The sequence below is a fragment of the Panonychus citri genome, unplaced genomic scaffold (assembly GCF_014898815.1).
Source record: "Panonychus citri isolate SS breed McGregor unplaced genomic scaffold, ASM1489881v1 Contig00138, whole genome shotgun sequence".
Lineage (NCBI taxonomy): Eukaryota > Metazoa > Arthropoda > Arachnida > Trombidiformes > Tetranychidae > Panonychus > Panonychus citri.
The window spans coordinates 4,553,737-4,571,341 of record NW_026515543.1 but is presented as its reverse complement, the minus strand read 5'-3'; the positions used below and the strand labels follow the sequence as shown (position 1 = coordinate 4,571,341).

General features: G+C 32.7%; 5 protein-coding genes across 9 annotated transcripts; 4 read left to right on the top strand and 1 right to left on the bottom strand.

Annotated features, from left to right (window-relative positions):
• Positions 1 to 284: 284 nt before the first annotated feature.
• On the top strand, positions 285 to 6,723 carry LOC128393366 (inositol polyphosphate 5-phosphatase OCRL-like). Of its 3 annotated transcripts, XM_053353539.1 has the most exons (9): positions 285 to 670; positions 892 to 971; positions 2,406 to 2,509; positions 2,910 to 2,933; positions 3,182 to 3,295; positions 3,429 to 4,431; positions 4,863 to 6,045; positions 6,137 to 6,248; positions 6,411 to 6,723. In XM_053353539.1, the coding sequence occupies exons 1-9, from the start codon at positions 605 to 607 to the stop codon at positions 6,557 to 6,559; spliced, it is 2,835 nt and encodes a 944-aa protein (XP_053209514.1). In that variant the 5' UTR covers positions 285 to 604; the 3' UTR covers positions 6,560 to 6,723. The 3 variants fall into 3 exon arrangements, with proteins under 3 accessions (XP_053209514.1, XP_053209515.1, XP_053209516.1); XM_053353540.1 differs by lacking the exon at positions 2,910 to 2,933; XM_053353541.1 differs by lacking the exons at positions 285 to 670; positions 892 to 971 and adding an exon at positions 2,054 to 2,094.
• Positions 6,724 to 7,227: 504 nt separating this feature from the next.
• On the bottom strand, positions 7,228 to 8,727 carry LOC128393369 (E3 ubiquitin-protein ligase RNF146-like). The gene has a single exon (XM_053353546.1). The coding sequence runs from the start codon at positions 8,489 to 8,491 to the stop codon at positions 7,559 to 7,561; it is 933 nt and encodes a 310-aa protein (XP_053209521.1). The 5' UTR covers positions 8,492 to 8,727; the 3' UTR covers positions 7,228 to 7,558.
• A 687-nt stretch (positions 8,728 to 9,414) lies between these two features.
• On the top strand, positions 9,415 to 11,578 carry LOC128393368 (pentatricopeptide repeat-containing protein 2, mitochondrial-like). Its single transcript, XM_053353545.1, has 4 exons — positions 9,415 to 9,934; positions 10,027 to 10,144; positions 10,266 to 10,445; positions 10,517 to 11,578. Exons 1-4 carry the CDS (start codon positions 9,570 to 9,572, stop codon positions 11,282 to 11,284), a joined length of 1,431 nt encoding a protein of 476 aa, XP_053209520.1. The 5' UTR covers positions 9,415 to 9,569; the 3' UTR covers positions 11,285 to 11,578.
• Positions 11,579 to 11,885: 307 nt separating this feature from the next.
• On the top strand, positions 11,886 to 12,941 carry LOC128393370 (deubiquitinase OTUD6B-like). Its single transcript, XM_053353547.1, has 2 exons — positions 11,886 to 12,640; positions 12,708 to 12,941. Exons 1-2 carry the CDS (start codon positions 12,027 to 12,029, stop codon positions 12,769 to 12,771), a joined length of 678 nt encoding a protein of 225 aa, XP_053209522.1. The 5' UTR covers positions 11,886 to 12,026; the 3' UTR covers positions 12,772 to 12,941.
• LOC128393367 (bifunctional 3'-phosphoadenosine 5'-phosphosulfate synthase-like) lies at positions 12,794 to 16,592 on the top strand. Of its 3 annotated transcripts, none has more exons than XM_053353544.1 (5): positions 12,794 to 12,925; positions 13,589 to 13,689; positions 13,846 to 14,568; positions 14,717 to 15,054; positions 15,339 to 16,592. In XM_053353544.1, the coding sequence occupies exons 2-5, from the start codon at positions 13,635 to 13,637 to the stop codon at positions 15,984 to 15,986; spliced, it is 1,764 nt and encodes a 587-aa protein (XP_053209519.1). In that variant the 5' UTR covers positions 12,794 to 12,925; positions 13,589 to 13,634; the 3' UTR covers positions 15,987 to 16,592. The 3 variants fall into 3 exon arrangements, with proteins under 3 accessions (XP_053209519.1, XP_053209518.1, XP_053209517.1); XM_053353543.1 differs by lacking the exon at positions 12,794 to 12,925 and adding an exon at positions 13,119 to 13,453; XM_053353542.1 differs by lacking the exon at positions 12,794 to 12,925 and having other exon boundaries at positions 13,119 to 13,689.
• The last annotated feature ends 1,013 nt before the right edge of the window (positions 16,593 to 17,605 follow it).

The following is a 17,605-nucleotide window of genomic DNA, read 5'->3' as shown; positions in this document are numbered from 1 at the left end:
TTTAAGAAGAAAATCAACCGAATCAAAATAAAATAAAAAAAAATTCGATAATAATCAATTAACTTCGATTCGATTAACCAACAAACAGAATAAATATTTTCATAAATAATCATCTTAATCCATGAGAATATAAAAATATGACTACTTAAAGATAAGTCTGATTATCTAAACTCATTGAAAATCTTGAAGAAGAAGAAAAAAAAATAGAAACAATTAGTTAATCACTGAACCTTTTTATTAATTTTTCTCATTCATTTCGTTTCCATGGTTATATGAATATCCCTTTGACCAAAAGCAAAAGTGTCTCTCTGATTGTCTATTAAATCATCTTCATAATTGTAATCAATTAATTGAACAATTAATTCTTTGTCATCAGTGATTGAATAACTATCGTTGGAATGTTTAAATCTATTTTTAATTAGATTGTGTTAATAGTGGAAATTAATTGGGTGATGACCAAACATCTAAACAAAAGTCTATCACCAAGAAGCAATTGAAAAGCTTTTGGTTCATAATGTTAACCGGTTAAAGTGAATAATGTTTATCTCTTGTTTCATTGAATTAATTGTTCCTTTTAATTACAATTAATTTTCACTTTTCACCGATGGATCAACATTCAATCAACACACTAATTAACAGTTTTATTTCTCCCGGACACAAGAATGTTCAGGTTGGTATAAAATGTTTTCTCTTCTTGTGTACATTGAACTTGTCTCTTGTTCTTCATTTGTGTTTTCTTTTTTTCTATTTTATTCTATTCTCTTTTGGTTTTTTTTTCTATTCTTTTTTTTTCTCCAATTACCTGATTGTCTCTTTTTTTTCTATTGCTGTTATTCTAAAGTAACTGTATGTTGATTATCACTCATTCTACTCTTTTTCCATCCTTTTTAGTCCATCTCTGTTGGTTTGTTCCAAGAATGTGTCATTACAAAGCGAATACTGACTTTGGTTGAATACCAGCAGAACTATGGGTATGCCTGATTAATTTAATTGCATGGATCATTTTTTGATCGATAAAAACGAAACTATCATCATCTCCATTTTCCATCAACAATTGTCTCCATTATCAAATTGTTGTCATCTTATTATCTTGTTCTATCTCAATTAACCTAATCATCTCTTGCCTTAGACTACAAAAGAGGCTTTTGTGTTGGTGGTAATAGAATGTGATTACTTTGATTCTCTTATTATTCTTGTATGTGACTGGGAAAATGTGAGTGTGTGATTGTTACAATAACAGTTACTTGAGTTCTGTTCATTTTCTGATGTTACTTTTTTTCCATTCTGATAATGATAAACAAACGCTTTTAAGAGAAAACTTGAGGCTTTAAATTTGTTATCATTTTTTTTTCTATTCTCTTTCCAATCATCTTCTTATTAAGCTTACTCAGGATCTACTGTTCTTGATCCCTTTGGGTTAACCTTTTCTCTTTCTGCTAATCTCACCATTTTTTGTGGTTTTACTCTTACAAACATCATCACCCATCATCATTTGCTTTTTCATGTTTTTCTTTTGAGTTTACAATTTTCATTATTATTATTACCAATTCTCAAGTTCATCGCTCCCTTTCCCATCTCTCTCTCACTCAATTTTTGTTTCTCCTGATTGATGGTTGATTGATTCTTCTTGTGAAACATACTGTCACTACTACCAACATCAGCATTAACACATCAACTATACACCACCACCACCATCATCATCATCATCAACTTCAAACATCATTAATATCCAACCATCATCCCTACAAAACCGTTTGAATCAGTTTTTTTTTCTGTAAATATCATCCACTATTTTTATTCCTCTAGTAATATTTCAACAGAATCAATTGCTTCTGATTATTGTTTCAATTATAATCAGTGTTAATTAGTGTTGTAAATATTAAAAGGTGTTAATAATCAAATAGGATTTATATTCAAGGGTTAGTTATGTCAAGTAGTATCAATAATATTGGTGATCATATGATTTATCCTCTTCTAATCTCTATGGTCACTAATCGTTATTTCATTGAATTTACATCTTAATCTCTCATCATCATCCTTTTCATCAATTTGTTTAGTGAAAAAAAAGATGAAACATTCAAGGACATCTAATGTGTAACTCTCTCTCTCTCTCTCGCTTTTTAAAAATTCTATTCTCTTGTTTCTCCTTAATCTCACCTTCTTTTACATTTTGAATGATTCCCTTTCCCATGAATCAATTGAATTCATCATAAGTATCAGTAGATTGACAATATTTTCTATTACACCTCAATCATCCAGTGTATTTATCATCCCTATTCTTTTCTCTAAATCATCATCTCTCTCACCACCACCGCCTTATTTTTCTGTTTCAATTCAATGTTTTCCAGTTTATATTCTTGATTTCAAACTGACTAATCTCCTCTTCTCTCTCTCTCTCTCTTCAGGTTACTTGTTATCAACCGATGTGACAATCAGATTGATAAAAATAAGCAACAATTAACGGTTGATTTTGTGTTACCAATTGACGATCGATTTAAGTGTGAATTTGGTGAGTAAATTGAATTTAAATTTAACAATTAACTGCTTTCATTTTCCTAATAATATCTCTTATGTTATGAAAATAATAACAGTTAATTATTTACAGTTTCCCTTATTTCTATTTTAACTACAATTAAATTGTCACTGATTGATCATCAATAATAATAATCCAGGGTTGACAGTTGATTACCAATGGTTATTTTATTGATGACCAATGAAAAATTGATCACAATTTACTTGGCAACTAGTTTAATTGTAGGAAATCATTCATTTGTATGACAATAATAATAGTAACAATTAATTTCATTTATCTTTACTCACATGTTAACACATAATTCATAATCTTCAACCTGTCAACAAACATTTGATGGATTTAATAACTTTTTAATAATTCTAATTGTGTTTTTCAGGTTCTTCCGGTATTGATACTGATTGTAAGTAACAAGTTTGGTCATCCCTGATTGATTACTTTCTTCCCTATCATTTCCCTCCTCTTCCTCTTCTTAATCACACAATTTTCTTCATCTTTTTCCACTTATTGTCTTTTAATTGTCACTTATTGTTTTTACCTTTACTTTTCTGGTTGAACAATCTTTTCTTTTCAATTACGATTAACCATTGTTTTTAACTATTCTTTTATTTGTTTTCTGCTTTTTCTCTGTCCACTTCCTTTTAATTCTAGCTGGTGACAATATTTTAGCCAAAATTATCCATGGGAAGGAAAAGTTCATCATTGAATTAAAATACACTGAAGTAAATCGTCATTTTTTCGTTGAAACCAACAAAGCTCAAGATGGTAATCATTTAATTTCAACTGTACTTTTAATTGTTTTTTTTCATTTAATTCTATTGATTATCAAAACCCTGCCAATTTGGGAAAACAAAGTAATTAACTTTTTTCTTTCTTTTTCCTTTTCTTGTTTTTCCAGTTTTTCTGTGTAAAACTAGCCCTTCATTTGACTGGTTATATCGATCCTATGATCCAAGTGTAACACCATCGAACTCAGAAGACCATTTATCATCTCAAATTGCTCAAAAATTGTACTTAAAAGAAGGAATGAATTCTATAACAAAAAGTAACACCAAAACCTCTATTGACCTGACCATTTCAACGGAAGCCTTAAATACTCTTCAACTGTCTAACAATTCGACGACAATTCCAACCACAAACACCAATATGACAATACCACCATCTTCGACACCAACAACTGCTCATGGTGGAGATAATCGAAGTGGAAATGGTAAAATTGGAAAAAGTAATTTCTACGTTAATGAAATTGAATCTCCTGATGATCTTTCCAATATTCCTCGAGATATGGTCGCCATGGGTGTCACCCCACTTGCTGCTCGTGAGATTAATATACGTCTCAAGATGGCCATGTTAGAAGATCAATATACCGAATTAAAGTCATTCAATATTTTCATTGGTTCCTGGAATGTGAATGGACAAAATTGTTCAGTTTCATTGGGTGAAAATTGGCTCGCTTCCGATGCAAATCCACCAGATATTTATGCAATTGGTTTCCAAGAATTAGATCTTTCAAAAGAAGCCTTTGTTTTCAATGATTCAACTCGAGAAGATGAATGGCTACAAGCATGTACTCTTAGCTTACATCCTAGTGCTACTTACGTTAAGGTTAAACTTGTCCGTTTGATCGGGATGATGTTAATTGTGTTTGTTAAACGAGAGTTAGAAGAGCACGTTTCAAATGTGGCCTCCGAAACAGTGGGAACCGGTATACTCGGTAAAATGGGTAATAAAGGAGGAGTTGCCATTAGATTTGATTTCTACAATACATCAATGTGTTTTGTTAATTCTCACCTCGCCGCTCACGTTGAAGAATATGAAAGACGAAATCAAGATTACAATGATATCTGCAATCGAATGATTTTCAGTCAATTTAAACCTCCAAAATATATTAAAGATCACGAGTAAGTAGAATTACGTTGACGGAGAAGATAAAAACCAAATCGTTTTCCATTTTTATCATTTCCTTGATTGTGTTAGTTTAATGAATCACTAATAGTTTTCCTGTGATCTTGAAGTCTATGATTGTCCATACATAGACTTCAATATAATATTTTCATCATGAGACTGGAAGATTATCTTTCTTCCGGTTGTAATGCGATATTTATCTAACCTTCAATTAATGTTTGAAAAGTTGTTCTACAAAGAACAATTAAGTCAATTGTTGCATCTAATCATTTTTTTCAATCTAATAATAGTAAACGATCTAATAGTAATTGATTTTAAACGATTAAAAAAGTAGCGTTTCCTTGATAACTGCTTAATAGTTACTCGATTATTAATTATTGTTCACTTACCAATTTTTTATTCTTTCTTTTGATTTCTTTTCTTCTAGTCAAGTCTACTGGTTTGGAGATTTAAATTATCGTCTTATGGATCTAAATCGTGATCAAGTTAAGAATATGTTAGAAGCCAAAGCATTTGAGGAATTATTAAAACACGATCAACTTCGTGATCAATGGAGATTGAAACGAATCTTCCATAATTTCAAAGAAGGACCAATTAAACATGCACCAACCTACAAGTATGACCCGGGAACCGATAATTGGGATTCGAGTGAAAAAAACCGACCTCCTGCTTGGTGTGACCGTTGCTTATGGCGAGGTGATTCAATCGCTCTGTTGGACTATCGATCTCATTCACGTTTAAAGCTAAGTGACCACAAACCAATAAGTGCACTTTTTGAGTCTTCGGTTAAGGTCAAAAATTCAGTCAAGTTCCGTAAAGTTTATGAAGATGTAATGAAGAAAATGGATAAAATTGAGAATGAATTTTTACCTCAAGTTTCCGTTGACCAAAGTGAACTTAACTTTGGACGTGTTACCTTTCGTGAACCTGTTCGTCGTTACTTATCAATTGCCAATACTGGACAAGTTCCAGTTCGCTTTGAATTTATTCAGAAACCAAATGAGGTTCGTTTCTGTAAAGCCTGGTTACAAATTCAACCCTACGAATCAATGATTAAACCAGGAGATAAATTAGATGTTGAACTGAAGGTTTATGTGGACATTGAATCATCTCAACGTTTAAATTCTGGTCTCGAAGAGATATATGATATTCTGGTGCTACATTTAGAGGGAGGCAAAGATTTATTCATTGAAATTAAAGGTTCCTATAAACCATCAAGCTTTGGCTCTTCAATTGAAACTTTGGTTCGGCTGAAAACTCCGATTGATGAAATGCCAGCCAAAGACTATCATGAGCTTCAACAGGCCGGTGAACTTTCATCGGCACCCATTTCATGGGGAATACCCAAAGAGATCTGGCTTCTGGTAGATCACCTATTCAAATATGGCCTCATGCAAGAAGATCTATTTCAACAACCCGGTTTGAATACCCACTTTCAAATAATCAGGGAAGGGCTGGACAAGGGCTCCCTTGAAGGTTTTGCAGCTTCGATTCATTCAGTTGCTGAAGCGCTGTTGATATTTTTGGAAGCTCTTGCAGAACCATTGATTCCCCACAGTTTATATAGTCGAGCTCTTGAAAATTATCACAATTTCATTTCTTGTAAACAGGTAATTAACTAATTCACACGCATATTCATCACCCATTATCGTTACACTCTCTATAATTTTAAACAAATTATTTCCCTTTTTCCATATCCAGGTAATCAATGAAATGAAAGATACTCATCGGAGAGTTTTTTATTACCTGATCTCGTTTATGCGTGAATTGTTACGCCATTCAAAATACAATAATCTTGATAACAAAATCTTAGGTAATTGTTGACAATTAACAGAAACTAATCGGTTTTTCAAGCAACAATTTCAAGCGTCATTGAAAAAGCTTCGGTTGCTAATTTTTTCACATCAATACTGCACAGATTTTTTTAATTCTTATATTAATTTTTAATTGTTCATTGTTTTTCTTTTTTAATTAGCATCAATATTTGGTGATATCGTATTGCGAGCTCCGGTTAATCAATCAACAAATTCATCAAAAGGAGCTCATTCTAACAGTATTCAAGAAATTGAGAAAAAGAAAGCTGGTTTCATTCATCATTTTCTTGTCAATGATTTTGATCCTTGAGAAATTAATTTATCGTAAATTTTTACTTCGAAACTGTGTCAACAATTAGTTGGTTGGATCTTAAAAGCGTTTTATCAACTTTAGGTTAACCTTCAACTTAATTTGTTTATTTTTCCATCAATTAAACAAATTGGAATGAAAATTAAAACGGAAATTAAACTACACCAATAGTAAATGAAAATTGATTAACGCTGATTAAACATCGAGAGGAATTTTGGAACAGATTATCTTTGTAAATCTTCATTCCCATTTTTATCATCATCGTCATCATCGTATTCCCAAAATTTCAAGGAAAATTGATTTGATTTGTTCACCGAATGAAAAAGTTCAATAATTATTGGAGATAATCATTGTTATAATCAAACAGGATTCTGATAATTGTCATGGTTTTTATACTTATTCTAATCATCTAGAAAGTTACTAATGATTAATGGCTTTCAATTTGTTTGTACAGTTTATAATCGAGAGAAAGTAATTGTATTAAGTAAATTGAAACAATTTACTGAAAGAAAACTATTCAAAATTTAACATAAATTTGAATAGAAAATAATTTTCAATATTGAAAGAGGAAATGAAAAAGAGAGAAATAATATAAAACAATCAATTGATTGTAACATATAAATGATTTAAAATATACTCAAAGCAACAAAATAAATATCATAATGATGTTTGTTTTCTCAATAAAACTCAAAATATTTTATTTAAAATCTTTCTGCTATCGGCGGATTTAATTGTAAATTCATTTTTCATCTGAAGATATTAATTTGATTTGCTAAATTTTGAAGCAATTAAAAGTCTTGACCAGGATTTTAAAAGATAATTTAAAAAAACAGCAAGTGTACGAAAATCGATCTGAATTAACATTTTCGAGAAGGGAGAGCAAAGAAAGAGGCAAAAAATAATTAACCGGTGACCGGTTTTTGACAATTGAAAAAGTGCTGAAACAGTTAATTGTTGACCAAATTGGCGATAAGATTGGCTAAGGAAAAATTTGATTGTTCATCGTAAAAGATTAGAATCGTTTCCAAGTACAGAGGAAAGTCTATTGATCAATTCTCCGATTGATGGAGGTCGATATAATGGAGTTGGAGGTGGAAAATGATTAGAGGGAGAAAGCCAAGAAGATGAGGATGGTAGAGATGTGGAAGATGGAGATGAAGATAGAGATGAAGATTGCCAGGAAAAAGGTGATGCGATGAGAAACTTTTTTCGATGGTTTTTAAGTCCATTTGATGGGGATGAAGATGATGATGATGATTGTGGTGGAGAAGATGATAAAGAAAGGGATGAGATTGGCAAAGCAGGAGATGGCGGTGGTGGAGGTGGAGGTGGTAGGGTGAGGTGAGAGGTAGATGAAGATGAAATTTGTAGCTTCTGATATCTGGGTGATAGTGTTGATGGTGTTGGAATTGCTGGTAGTGGGGGAGACATTGGCGGAGCACTTGGTTTATCGCCGAGGTAATTTGTGGATAGAACTTCAAATGATTTTAAACCAGCGATTCCTTTAGTTATTGTTGATTGGATGGCGTCTCTTTTTATTCTTCGGCGTTTTTTGGGCTCAGCAGATCGATACTGAACCATCCGGATAAAATCAATGTAATACAAGTGACCAGCGATTAACAGTTGACAAGTTGGTTGGCCAAGTTTAAATGCTTCTTCAAGGTCTGAGCTTGTCCGTGGATCGTACAACCACCAACCATTTTTACCTTCGTAAAACCATTGGTAACCTCCATCAAATTCAATTAAATCAAGAGGCTCACCGCTTGATACCAACACTGGATTTTCAAAATAATCTTCTGGAATTGGTTTTCGGCACATGGCACAATTTTGATACCTATCAGCGACTCCTTTCACACAAAGGAAACAAAATATATGGCCACAGGGCAGTTCAACAGGTTGAATACAGGTTTCAAGACAAATTGAGCATTCCATTGATTATCATTTATCTTTATATTGTCTTGTTGTTATTGTTTCTGTTTTTGTTTTTGTTTAACCAAAAGCCGAACAAAATTAACCAAAGACAATCAAATGTACTCCAAACACCAACACTTTGAACACAACTAATTCCGATCAAATATGGTAACAAAACGTGTTCAAATTAATTACAATAACTAACGAGATGTTGATTTGATTACAATTGTAACTTGATTTAATCGAAATCGAGTCAAGTTGAATGTGAGAATCTCAGTCAACAACAGTCAGAATTCTCCGAGTGGCTCCATCTCTCGGTTAAAATGTTCACTATTTTTTTCTCTTTTTTTCGAAAATTTTTTTTCCAATTGAAGTTCATGAGTGGCAAAAGTTTGTTAGTAATTGCAGAATCGATAATCCAAACAATATGATTGATAATTAAATGTAAGTTTCGGAAAATTAGGGAAAGGGAGCCTTCCACAGGGCTTGAGCAATTTCTTGTAAAGAGTTTGGTTCTTTCAACAAAATCGAGTGGAGGAAAATTTTGTTGGAATAATCAAAATTTGGAACATTAACTTTTTAACTAATTAACTTGTGGATATTTAAAGTTTGATAAACCATTAGAAGTCCATTATCGTTTTGTAGTAGATTTATTTCTCGAATGAATCTCCAGTGATTATCATATGAACGATCAACTGAACGGTTCTTCTGCTGAATTTACCCAAACATAAGATCAGTAATCGATTTAGTCGCTTCAGATTATCTCTTTTAAGGTCAACAGTGAAAGACTGACCCTCTAGAATCTGGTCCAGAGGATAAAGAATAATTTAATCATAATGAAAAGAAAAAGAATCAAAGAAGTCAATCAACACGATTAGAAAAAAAATCGAAACTAGTTGATTATTTTTTCCATAGATGTCACTAGTTCTCTGCACGTTTCTACCAGCACATGGACTGAATTTGGAAACCCAATTGTCCTTTTGTTGTTGATTACCAATTTCCCTTTAATTAATTAATTAATTAGTGGTTTTCTGTTTAATTTATCCTAATTTTCTGTGACAATTTGATATATTTTTTCTTCACTGGTTGTACAATAAGAATGTCTAATTTGATTAGCTCTCGTTTTGCTGGTTTGTGCTCTAAAAATGTTTCCACTTACAAATATGGTTGTTCATTGAAAACAAATTTGAACACAATTTTGTTACCAACTTCAAGTGGATCTTTATTACCCTCAGGCCCACGATTTTTGTATACAGCTAGTTTTTTGGGTGTTGATGTCTTTGAAAATCAACGAACCAAAGTTTCAGGTCAATTTGGTCATCTTAAGGAGAATCTTATTGAACGCATGAAATCAACCATCGAGGGTAAAAATAAGATGATCTTTTCAGAAGATCTGAAAAATTCTATATTTCTTATTTCTAATCAACCTGAAGATGTGAATTTACTTAAGCAAGTGATCACTAAGTAAGTATTCATTTCGATATTCTTAACTTTTACATGATATTATTCACCATGTTTTCGTTTTCTCATTGAAAAATTTCTTTCAATTTCTTTAGATACACTGAACAAACAACTGATATTAAATTTTCCACTTACCAATTCGGCCCTGTGGTTATGAGATTATTTTATCTATTTGGAGACAGTGATTTAGCCTACGAGATGTTGATGGACACTGTATGTTTATCGAATTGTTTTATTCTATTGAGTTGATCACAAATTTCCATCATGGATTAACTTTCACGAGCACGTGTTAATATAACGGCATTTTCTTTTCTCCTTTTGTTAACTATTTTAGAAATATGGTGATTTCTTTAATCAGGAACGAAGCTTTTTAATTGCTATGGATCTTTGTTGGGAACAAGGAAAATACCAACAAATCTTAGAGTTATACGATCGATTCAAGAACATGGAAGGAAGAAACTACAAATACCCACGAGATATTATAACATTAGTTGCTTCATCTTGTTTCAAATTGGTAGGTTTTAATTACTACTGTCAAGTTGAAATTGATTCTAATTACTTAATCTTATTTCTATTTTGCCAAAGAATACAACGGAATCCTTTAAGTATTGTCTAAATCTTTTTGTCGAAATTCGTGAAAGCAAATCTCGATTCACAAGACGAGCAATTTCATTCTTCTCGGCATTAGCATTGAAGCAGAATGATCCTGAGGTTGCTCTTGAAAGTCTCACAATGATCGAAACTCCTGCCAATAGTGCTGTCCTTCTTACCATTCGACTTATGGCTTTGGCCAGTTTGAAGAGAATTGATGATATTCTTTACATCATTAGAAATATAATCAACCGTGGACGTCCGATTGAAAGAGCAATTGTCCTTTCAGAAGCCATTGAAAAGATTGATGCTGCTGTTGAATCTTCAGAAAATTCTGAGGCCAAAAACGATTGGGAGAACATTAAAAGATCGTTACAAGAAAACAAACTTATTCAAGAAAACTCATTAGAACCAGTTCTTTGTAATCCAATTGAAAGAACGGTTCGACCTGATCAACAACAATACAGACAAGGATCGGGTTTCGTTCAAAATGACCGTAGTGAAGGTGCCGGTGGCTACAGATCAGGTGGTGGCTATGGATCTCCCCGTAATTATGGCTCAAATGATTACGGAACAGGTAATTATGGAGCTGGTCAACAACGAGACAATAACTATCGACGAGTCGGCGGACCTCGTGGAGATGGAGGATACAGATCATCTACCGGTGGTTACCGACGAAATGACAATTACGGTGGACAAAGACGTCGAAACTATGATTCACAATACAACAAAGAAGACGACAATAGTTCCAGTTACAATTAATAGTTAAACAAGATAATTTGCTCATTTAAATTGTCTACTATTACTAATAGTTGCATTTATTGTGCCAATTCAAACCTACAATTGGTACAATCATTAATCAATTTAAATGTTACCATAACCATCAACCAATCCAAACCAAAATCAATTAGATCAAGTCATTCATTTTTCCGTCAACCATTTAAACACCTAAAAGCTTGTGTTGTTTTTTTTTTGTAAAATCACTACAATTATCACATAGACTTTATAAGAAAACATGTTTATTAGATAAACAATTAAAAAAATTAAACATAGCAACTCTTCATCTCCTTACTACACAAATTGTAGCAAAGTTTTGCACCATCAAAATTACAATTAACTTACATCATTTGTTTAAAATACTCACATTTTCATCATTCAATCAACTCTAATAATCTTGATGAAATCAATTGTTTCATCCACTGAAAATAACGAACCAGATCATCTTCATGGTTCTTTTTGTTTTTTATTCTAAAATTCGATAATTCAATTTACAGAATTGAATTAATTTTCTAAACAATTTAAAACGAATTGATTTTGTTTAAATCTACCGGTTTACTATTTAAAGAGAGACATCTGTTGGTCTGACACTTGATTCTCGAGATGATTGACCGACCATCAGGTGATTTAGATTGTTAATTGTATCTAATGATCAGCGATCACTTTTAATCTACTTGATTATCATTTATTGTCTTTTCCATTGTCGTCCTTTAGTTCGTGATAAACCATGGCAGAAGCGACGGGATCTCTAGTGTCCAATTCCAGTGCCAATGGATCGGATGGTGAGGTTGAAACGGTTGGAAATTCATTTTACAAAGTTGTCAAAATATCAAAAGCTCAACGTAAACGTGATAAAAAAGCACAAATGGAAAAGGAGAAAAACGAAAGAATCGAAGCAGAGACTAAGGATGCGTTCGAAAATAGTTCAAAAAAGATGGAACAAGATCGATTTAAAGTAATATTAAACGAAATGGGTCTTTGTTTACATGATATTCCTTCGGATGGTGACTGTATGTTCAAAGCGATTGAACATCAATTGAGTCTAAAAGGACGTAAAACCAATGTACAAGAACTGAGGTCACTTTGTGCTAATGAGATGAGAAAACGAAAAGATGAATTTCAACCTTTTCTCACCAACACCGAAAGTGATGATCCAATGGACGATCAAAGATACAACAAGTATTGTGATGAAATTGAGAAAACAAAATGTTGGGGTGGAAACATTGAACTCCAAGCTCTTTCCTACGGTTTATCAGTTCCAATTAAAGTTATCCAAGCAACTGGACCAGCGATCGATATTGGAATTGAAAGAAATCGATCGAAAACCCCACTAACCATTAGGTAAGTTGATCCAATCGTTGAACAATTCGATCCAAATAACAAACTAATTTTCTCTTCTCCTCAACAGTTACCATAGACACGCTTACCAGCTAGGTGAACATTACAATAGTTTAATACCGAAGCCTCGATGAAAAATTCCAACGGAATCAAAGTGTTTTATAATTTGTGGCCTATCAAAGGATCGTAATTAGCAGTTAATCAACAATTATTGTTCCTGTGAAATTCATCAATTGTTATTCATTAAATGCAGTAAAATTTTTCTAATTGTTGGAAATCAATATCTGTGTATGTTGAAACTCAATCTGAACTTTTGATAAAATCAATATTTACCTGATCGAATTGAGATAAAGTGAATATAAATTAACTAGATTAACCAGAAATTTGAAAAAAAATATGATTTCAAATGATAATCGAATTGAATATTTGAATAATCTTTTATGACAAGTATTAGAAATCGTATGAAGATGAGAAAAGACAAAAAATCACAATCCATCTTTTCCTTTTCCTTTTCCGGTTACAATTAGCACTCAATTGTTATCTAATTTTCACCTATGTGATCATATTAATTAGTCATAAATCTTTTATTACAATTTGATTCATTGAATTAACATTACTCTCTTTTTCTAATAATAACTTCAACTCTCCGCCTTTCGTAGTTTTCTTGCTCTCTTTTCTCACTCATTCACTCTTCTCTCTCATACTCTCTCTCTCTCTCTCTCTCTTCCAATCTTGTTTAAATTATTTCTCTGTTGTTTATATTTACTTCATCATCATCATCATCATTATCATCATCTCTTTTTTGTTCTCCAATTGGTAAATTAACTATTCCTTTGTACATATGATATTCTAATTCTGGAACCTCGATAATTTCAATTCGATATTTGTTTTGTTTCATCTCTGTGATTTTCTCTCGCTCTCTTGTTCTGTCTTCCCATAATAACATTCCAGTGTTACAATTGATCTCACCTTTGGATTGTCTTAATCTCCTCAAGCTATGCCACAATCTACTGATAATCGGACTCTCAGGCCAGTTACCATTTGGCTAACAGGTAAAGTAATAAGGTAAAGAAGAGATGAAATCTCATATTTTACCCGATTTGTTATTTACCTTTGAAGAAAAAGCTTCATCTTATCTAATGGGGATAAAAAAACTGATTCCATTTCTTTACCTGTGATTTTGTTACCTTATCTTAATTTACTCTCAGGTATCTCTGGTAGTGGCAAGTCAACCATCGCCAATGGTGTGGTGACACAATTAAAGTCATTGGGCTACAATGCGATCAATTTGGATGGAGATAAACTCCGAACGGGATTAAATAGTGACCTAGGGTTTAGTCCAGCTGATAGGAAGGAGAATTTACGTCGAACAGCTGAAGTGGCCACTATCCTGGCCGAATCGAATCTTCTATTACCAGTGGTTAGTTTAATTTCTCCGTTCGAAGCAGATAGAGCTCTTGCTCGATCGATTCACTCAAGTAAAGGTGTTGATTTTTTAGAGTGTTACATGGACACACCGGTGGAAGAATGTGAAAGACGAGATCCAAAGGGATTGTACAAAAAATTTCGCTCTGGTTTAATTAAAGGTTTCACTGGAATCGATGCTCCCTACGAGAAACCGGAAACACCCGATCTTATATTAACCACGATGGATTTAAATGTCGAGGAATCGGTCGAGAAAGTTATTCGTCTTCTCGAGGAGAGACAATGTATTCACACTCGTATTCTCGAACTTTTCACTCCGTCTCATTTACTGCCTGAGATAAAAGAAAGATTGAACGCCGAAGATAGTCAACAAATCGCTCGATTGGACATAACCCGAATCGACCTCGAATGGATTCAAGTGCTAAGTGAAGGTTGGGCTACACCTTTGACCGGATTCATGAGAGAACTCGAATATCTTGAATGTATTCACAAGGGAACAATTCGAGGTTTGTTTGGGTTATCTAAAGATAATTTATTGATTGTTCTAATTCTCTCCTTTGAATGTTAATCAGATATAATTTTAATCGATTTCCTTTATTCCAATCAATTAGACTAATCTTTCCAATTTTCGGTTCTCTAATTCTCTCCAAACAGGAGGTCTAGTTAATCAAACAATTCCAATTGTTCTTTCCATTTCCACTCTGGATAAACAGCGATTAGAAAATGAACAGGAAATCGGCCTTTGGTACAAGAATACATGTTATGCTATTCTGAAAGAACCGGAATTCTATTCTCACCGGAAGGAAGAACGTTGTGCTCGAATATTTGGAACCACTGATTTAGGTCATCCGACGATTAAAATGATCTATGAAAGCGGAGATTATCTTGTCGGAGGTGATCTATCGGTATTCGAGAAGATAACCTGGAACGATGGGCTAGATCAATATCGATTAACTCCCGGTGAGCTTCGTGCGAAATTCAAGAAGATGGGAGTAAGTTAATCAACAGCGAAAATACAATTAACAATTAGTTAGACTGAGAAAACTGGAATCAAAATCTGCTCATCGAGAGTTTAATTACTGTCATTGTACCGTAGATGATTCATTTAATTGGTTTAATTGATTTAATTGGTTATAATCATCAATTGATGGTTTTTTCTCGGTGATGGAAAAACAAGTTTAGCTTTATTTTAGTTTTCTTTTTGTTTTTTCGCAATTCTATTAAGTTGTTTGACTAATTGTCATGAAAATAATTTGATTTTGTTGATTGTCCTCAGGCTGATGCTGTTTATGCATTCCAATTACGGAATCCGATTCACAATGGTCACACACTATTGATGCAAGAGACACGGAGACAATTATTGAAACGTCAATGTCAGAATCCAGTTTTACTATTACACCCGTTGGGTGGTTGGACTAAGGAAGATGATGTACCTTTGAAAGTGCGAATTGAACAACACAAGGCCATTCTTGAGGAGCGAGCACTGGATCCCGACTCAACGGTTTTGGCCATTTTCCCGTCCCCAATGTCTTACGCGGGTCCCGTTGAAGTCCAATGGCATTGTAAGGCTCGTTTGGTGACCGGAGCCAATTATTACATCGTTGGTCGTGACCCAGCGGGCATTGGCCATCCAAATGGCTCCGGTGATCTTTATAATGGTGCTCATGGCGCTAAATTGTTACAAATTGCCAGAGGGCTTAGTCAATTTGATATAATTCCTTTCAAAGTGGCCGCTTACAACATTGAAAAAAGTTGTATGGACTTTTACGAGCCCAATGAGGCCGATAAATTTCTGTTCATTTCGGGAACGCAAATGCGGACACTGGCCAGAAATGGACAAACTCCACCGGAGGGATTCATGGTGACCAAAGCTTGGAAAATATTAGCCGATTTCTACCAATCCCAGTCCCAATCGAATCAATGACAATTACACTTCTCTCTCGATCCGTGATAAAGATGAGCATCAATTATGATTTACTCTTGATGCTTTTTTATTACAATTAATTTATACACTAATTAGTTATGCTCTTGGGATAATTATACTTTTGTTTTTGTTTTGCTTGTTTGTTTTAGAGACTGAAAAATTGATTCCATTTTTATTTTCCATTGACAATCAATCATCATTTTCATTGATCATCGATTTATTTTTTCTCACATTTTAATCATTCACCTTTTCGAGCCAACAAGTCAACTAATCAGCCAAAATGTTATTCACAAATTTTACTAACAATCAACATGGCTAATCAAGTGAACTATTAATTAACTGCAAACAATTTGCCATCCAAAGCCTTAAATTACAATCATAATATATTTGAAAAATGTATTTAACTAATTGATCAAAATTTTCATCATTTTCCATTTTTACTTCATCTTTTTTATCCATATAATTGATTGATTGTTTTGTCAATTTAATTGTTATATTTAATTGCCTAAATATTATTAATTTAATACAAACAGCAAAAAAAAGTGCGTTTTAATTGTACAAAAATTGATTAATGATAAATTCAACTATTAAAAAGTGTCTCAGAAATTAAGTTTTAAACTTTATTTTCCAATATTATATCAGCAATTAAATTTAATCACTTTAATAAGGTGACAATTGATTTAATTTGTTAACCCAAATTAATTAACTGAAGAAAAATAAATTAACATTGTCATTGATTTTAATGATTGTTTTTCTCAAGAGTTGAAACAGGAAAATATAAACACTTCTAATTGATTGTTAGTCAATTGTTTTCATTAATAATCCACAATTAAGGCCTTCTTATCAGTTGGTTAACAAGGAAACCATGATTCTAATCAGGGAATTGTTGACTTTCTTGAAATCAGCTAAATGATTAATCTATTTACTCTTAGGCGTTGCCACCATTTTGTTAGTTTACAATCAGTTGATTAGTTTAAATTATAAATTGTCTTTTCGAATTTCAAATTAACTTTAACTTTACGAACTTTAATCATCAACATGTTAACCAGATTGACATTTACGATTTTAGGTAAGTCGATAAAGTAATTAATTGATTGTTTAAGAGAAATTTTTGTTAATTTCTATTCTTTTCTTATATTTGATTATTTCTGTAAATTGTGATAATCAAATTTTCCAGTAATTGGTTTGATTAAAGAGACAATTGGTCAAGGAGCTTACGATCCATTCCAAAATTACAGGGGAGAGAGAAAGGGTAAGTTAATTAACTAATCAGACTAATCAAATTGATCGATTCATCGAAAATAATCAATTGATTATTTAGAATCTAAATTTTAGATCAATAGTGTTTACAGTTACAACAATTTCTTTGTTTTCTTTGGAAAATTTAAAGAGAGTTTGAGATTAGATTTTTATCCGAATTAACTAACGAACTGATTTGTTAATTTCTTTTTCTTTCGTTGATTAGGTTCATTTACTCCTGGTGAGATCACTGGAATTGTCGTTGGTGCTTTCGCTGGATTTTGTGCTCTCGGGGTGACAGTTTTTTTCTGCTATTATGTCCATCGAAAGGAAAATGATCAAGGATCAGGTGGACGCTATTCTCCACCAGGAAATCATGG

Excerpts from the sequence above, each read along its gene's own strand:
- LOC128393370 (XM_053353547.1), top strand. The coding sequence starts at position 12,027 with ATGGCAGAAGCGACGGGATCTCTAGTGTCCAATTCCAGTGCCAATGGA. Across the intron at positions 12,641-12,707 it reads AAAACCCCACTAACCATTAG|TTACCATAGACACGCTTACC; the intron begins GTAAGTTGATCC and ends TCTCCTCAACAG.
- LOC128393369 (XM_053353546.1), bottom strand. The coding sequence starts at position 8,491 with ATGGAATGCTCAATTTGTCTTGAAACCTGTATTCAACCTGTTGAACTG.
- LOC128393368 (XM_053353545.1), top strand. The coding sequence starts at position 9,570 with ATGTCTAATTTGATTAGCTCTCGTTTTGCTGGTTTGTGCTCTAAAAAT. Across the intron at positions 10,145-10,265 it reads ACGAGATGTTGATGGACACT|AAATATGGTGATTTCTTTAA; the intron begins GTATGTTTATCG and ends TAACTATTTTAG. Across the intron at positions 10,446-10,516 it reads CTTCATCTTGTTTCAAATTG|AATACAACGGAATCCTTTAA; the intron begins GTAGGTTTTAAT and ends ATTTTGCCAAAG.
- LOC128393366 (XM_053353539.1), top strand. The coding sequence starts at position 605 with ATGGATCAACATTCAATCAACACACTAATTAACAGTTTTATTTCTCCC. Across the intron at positions 671-891 it reads CCGGACACAAGAATGTTCAG|TCCATCTCTGTTGGTTTGTT; the intron begins GTTGGTATAAAA and ends CATCCTTTTTAG. Across the intron at positions 972-2,405 it reads GAATACCAGCAGAACTATGG|GTTACTTGTTATCAACCGAT; the intron begins GTATGCCTGATT and ends CTCTCTCTTCAG.
- LOC128393367 (XM_053353544.1), top strand. The coding sequence starts at position 13,635 with ATGCCACAATCTACTGATAATCGGACTCTCAGGCCAGTTACCATTTGG. Across the intron at positions 14,569-14,716 it reads TCACAAGGGAACAATTCGAG|GAGGTCTAGTTAATCAAACA; the intron begins GTTTGTTTGGGT and ends CTCTCCAAACAG. Across the intron at positions 15,055-15,338 it reads CGAAATTCAAGAAGATGGGA|GCTGATGCTGTTTATGCATT; the intron begins GTAAGTTAATCA and ends GATTGTCCTCAG.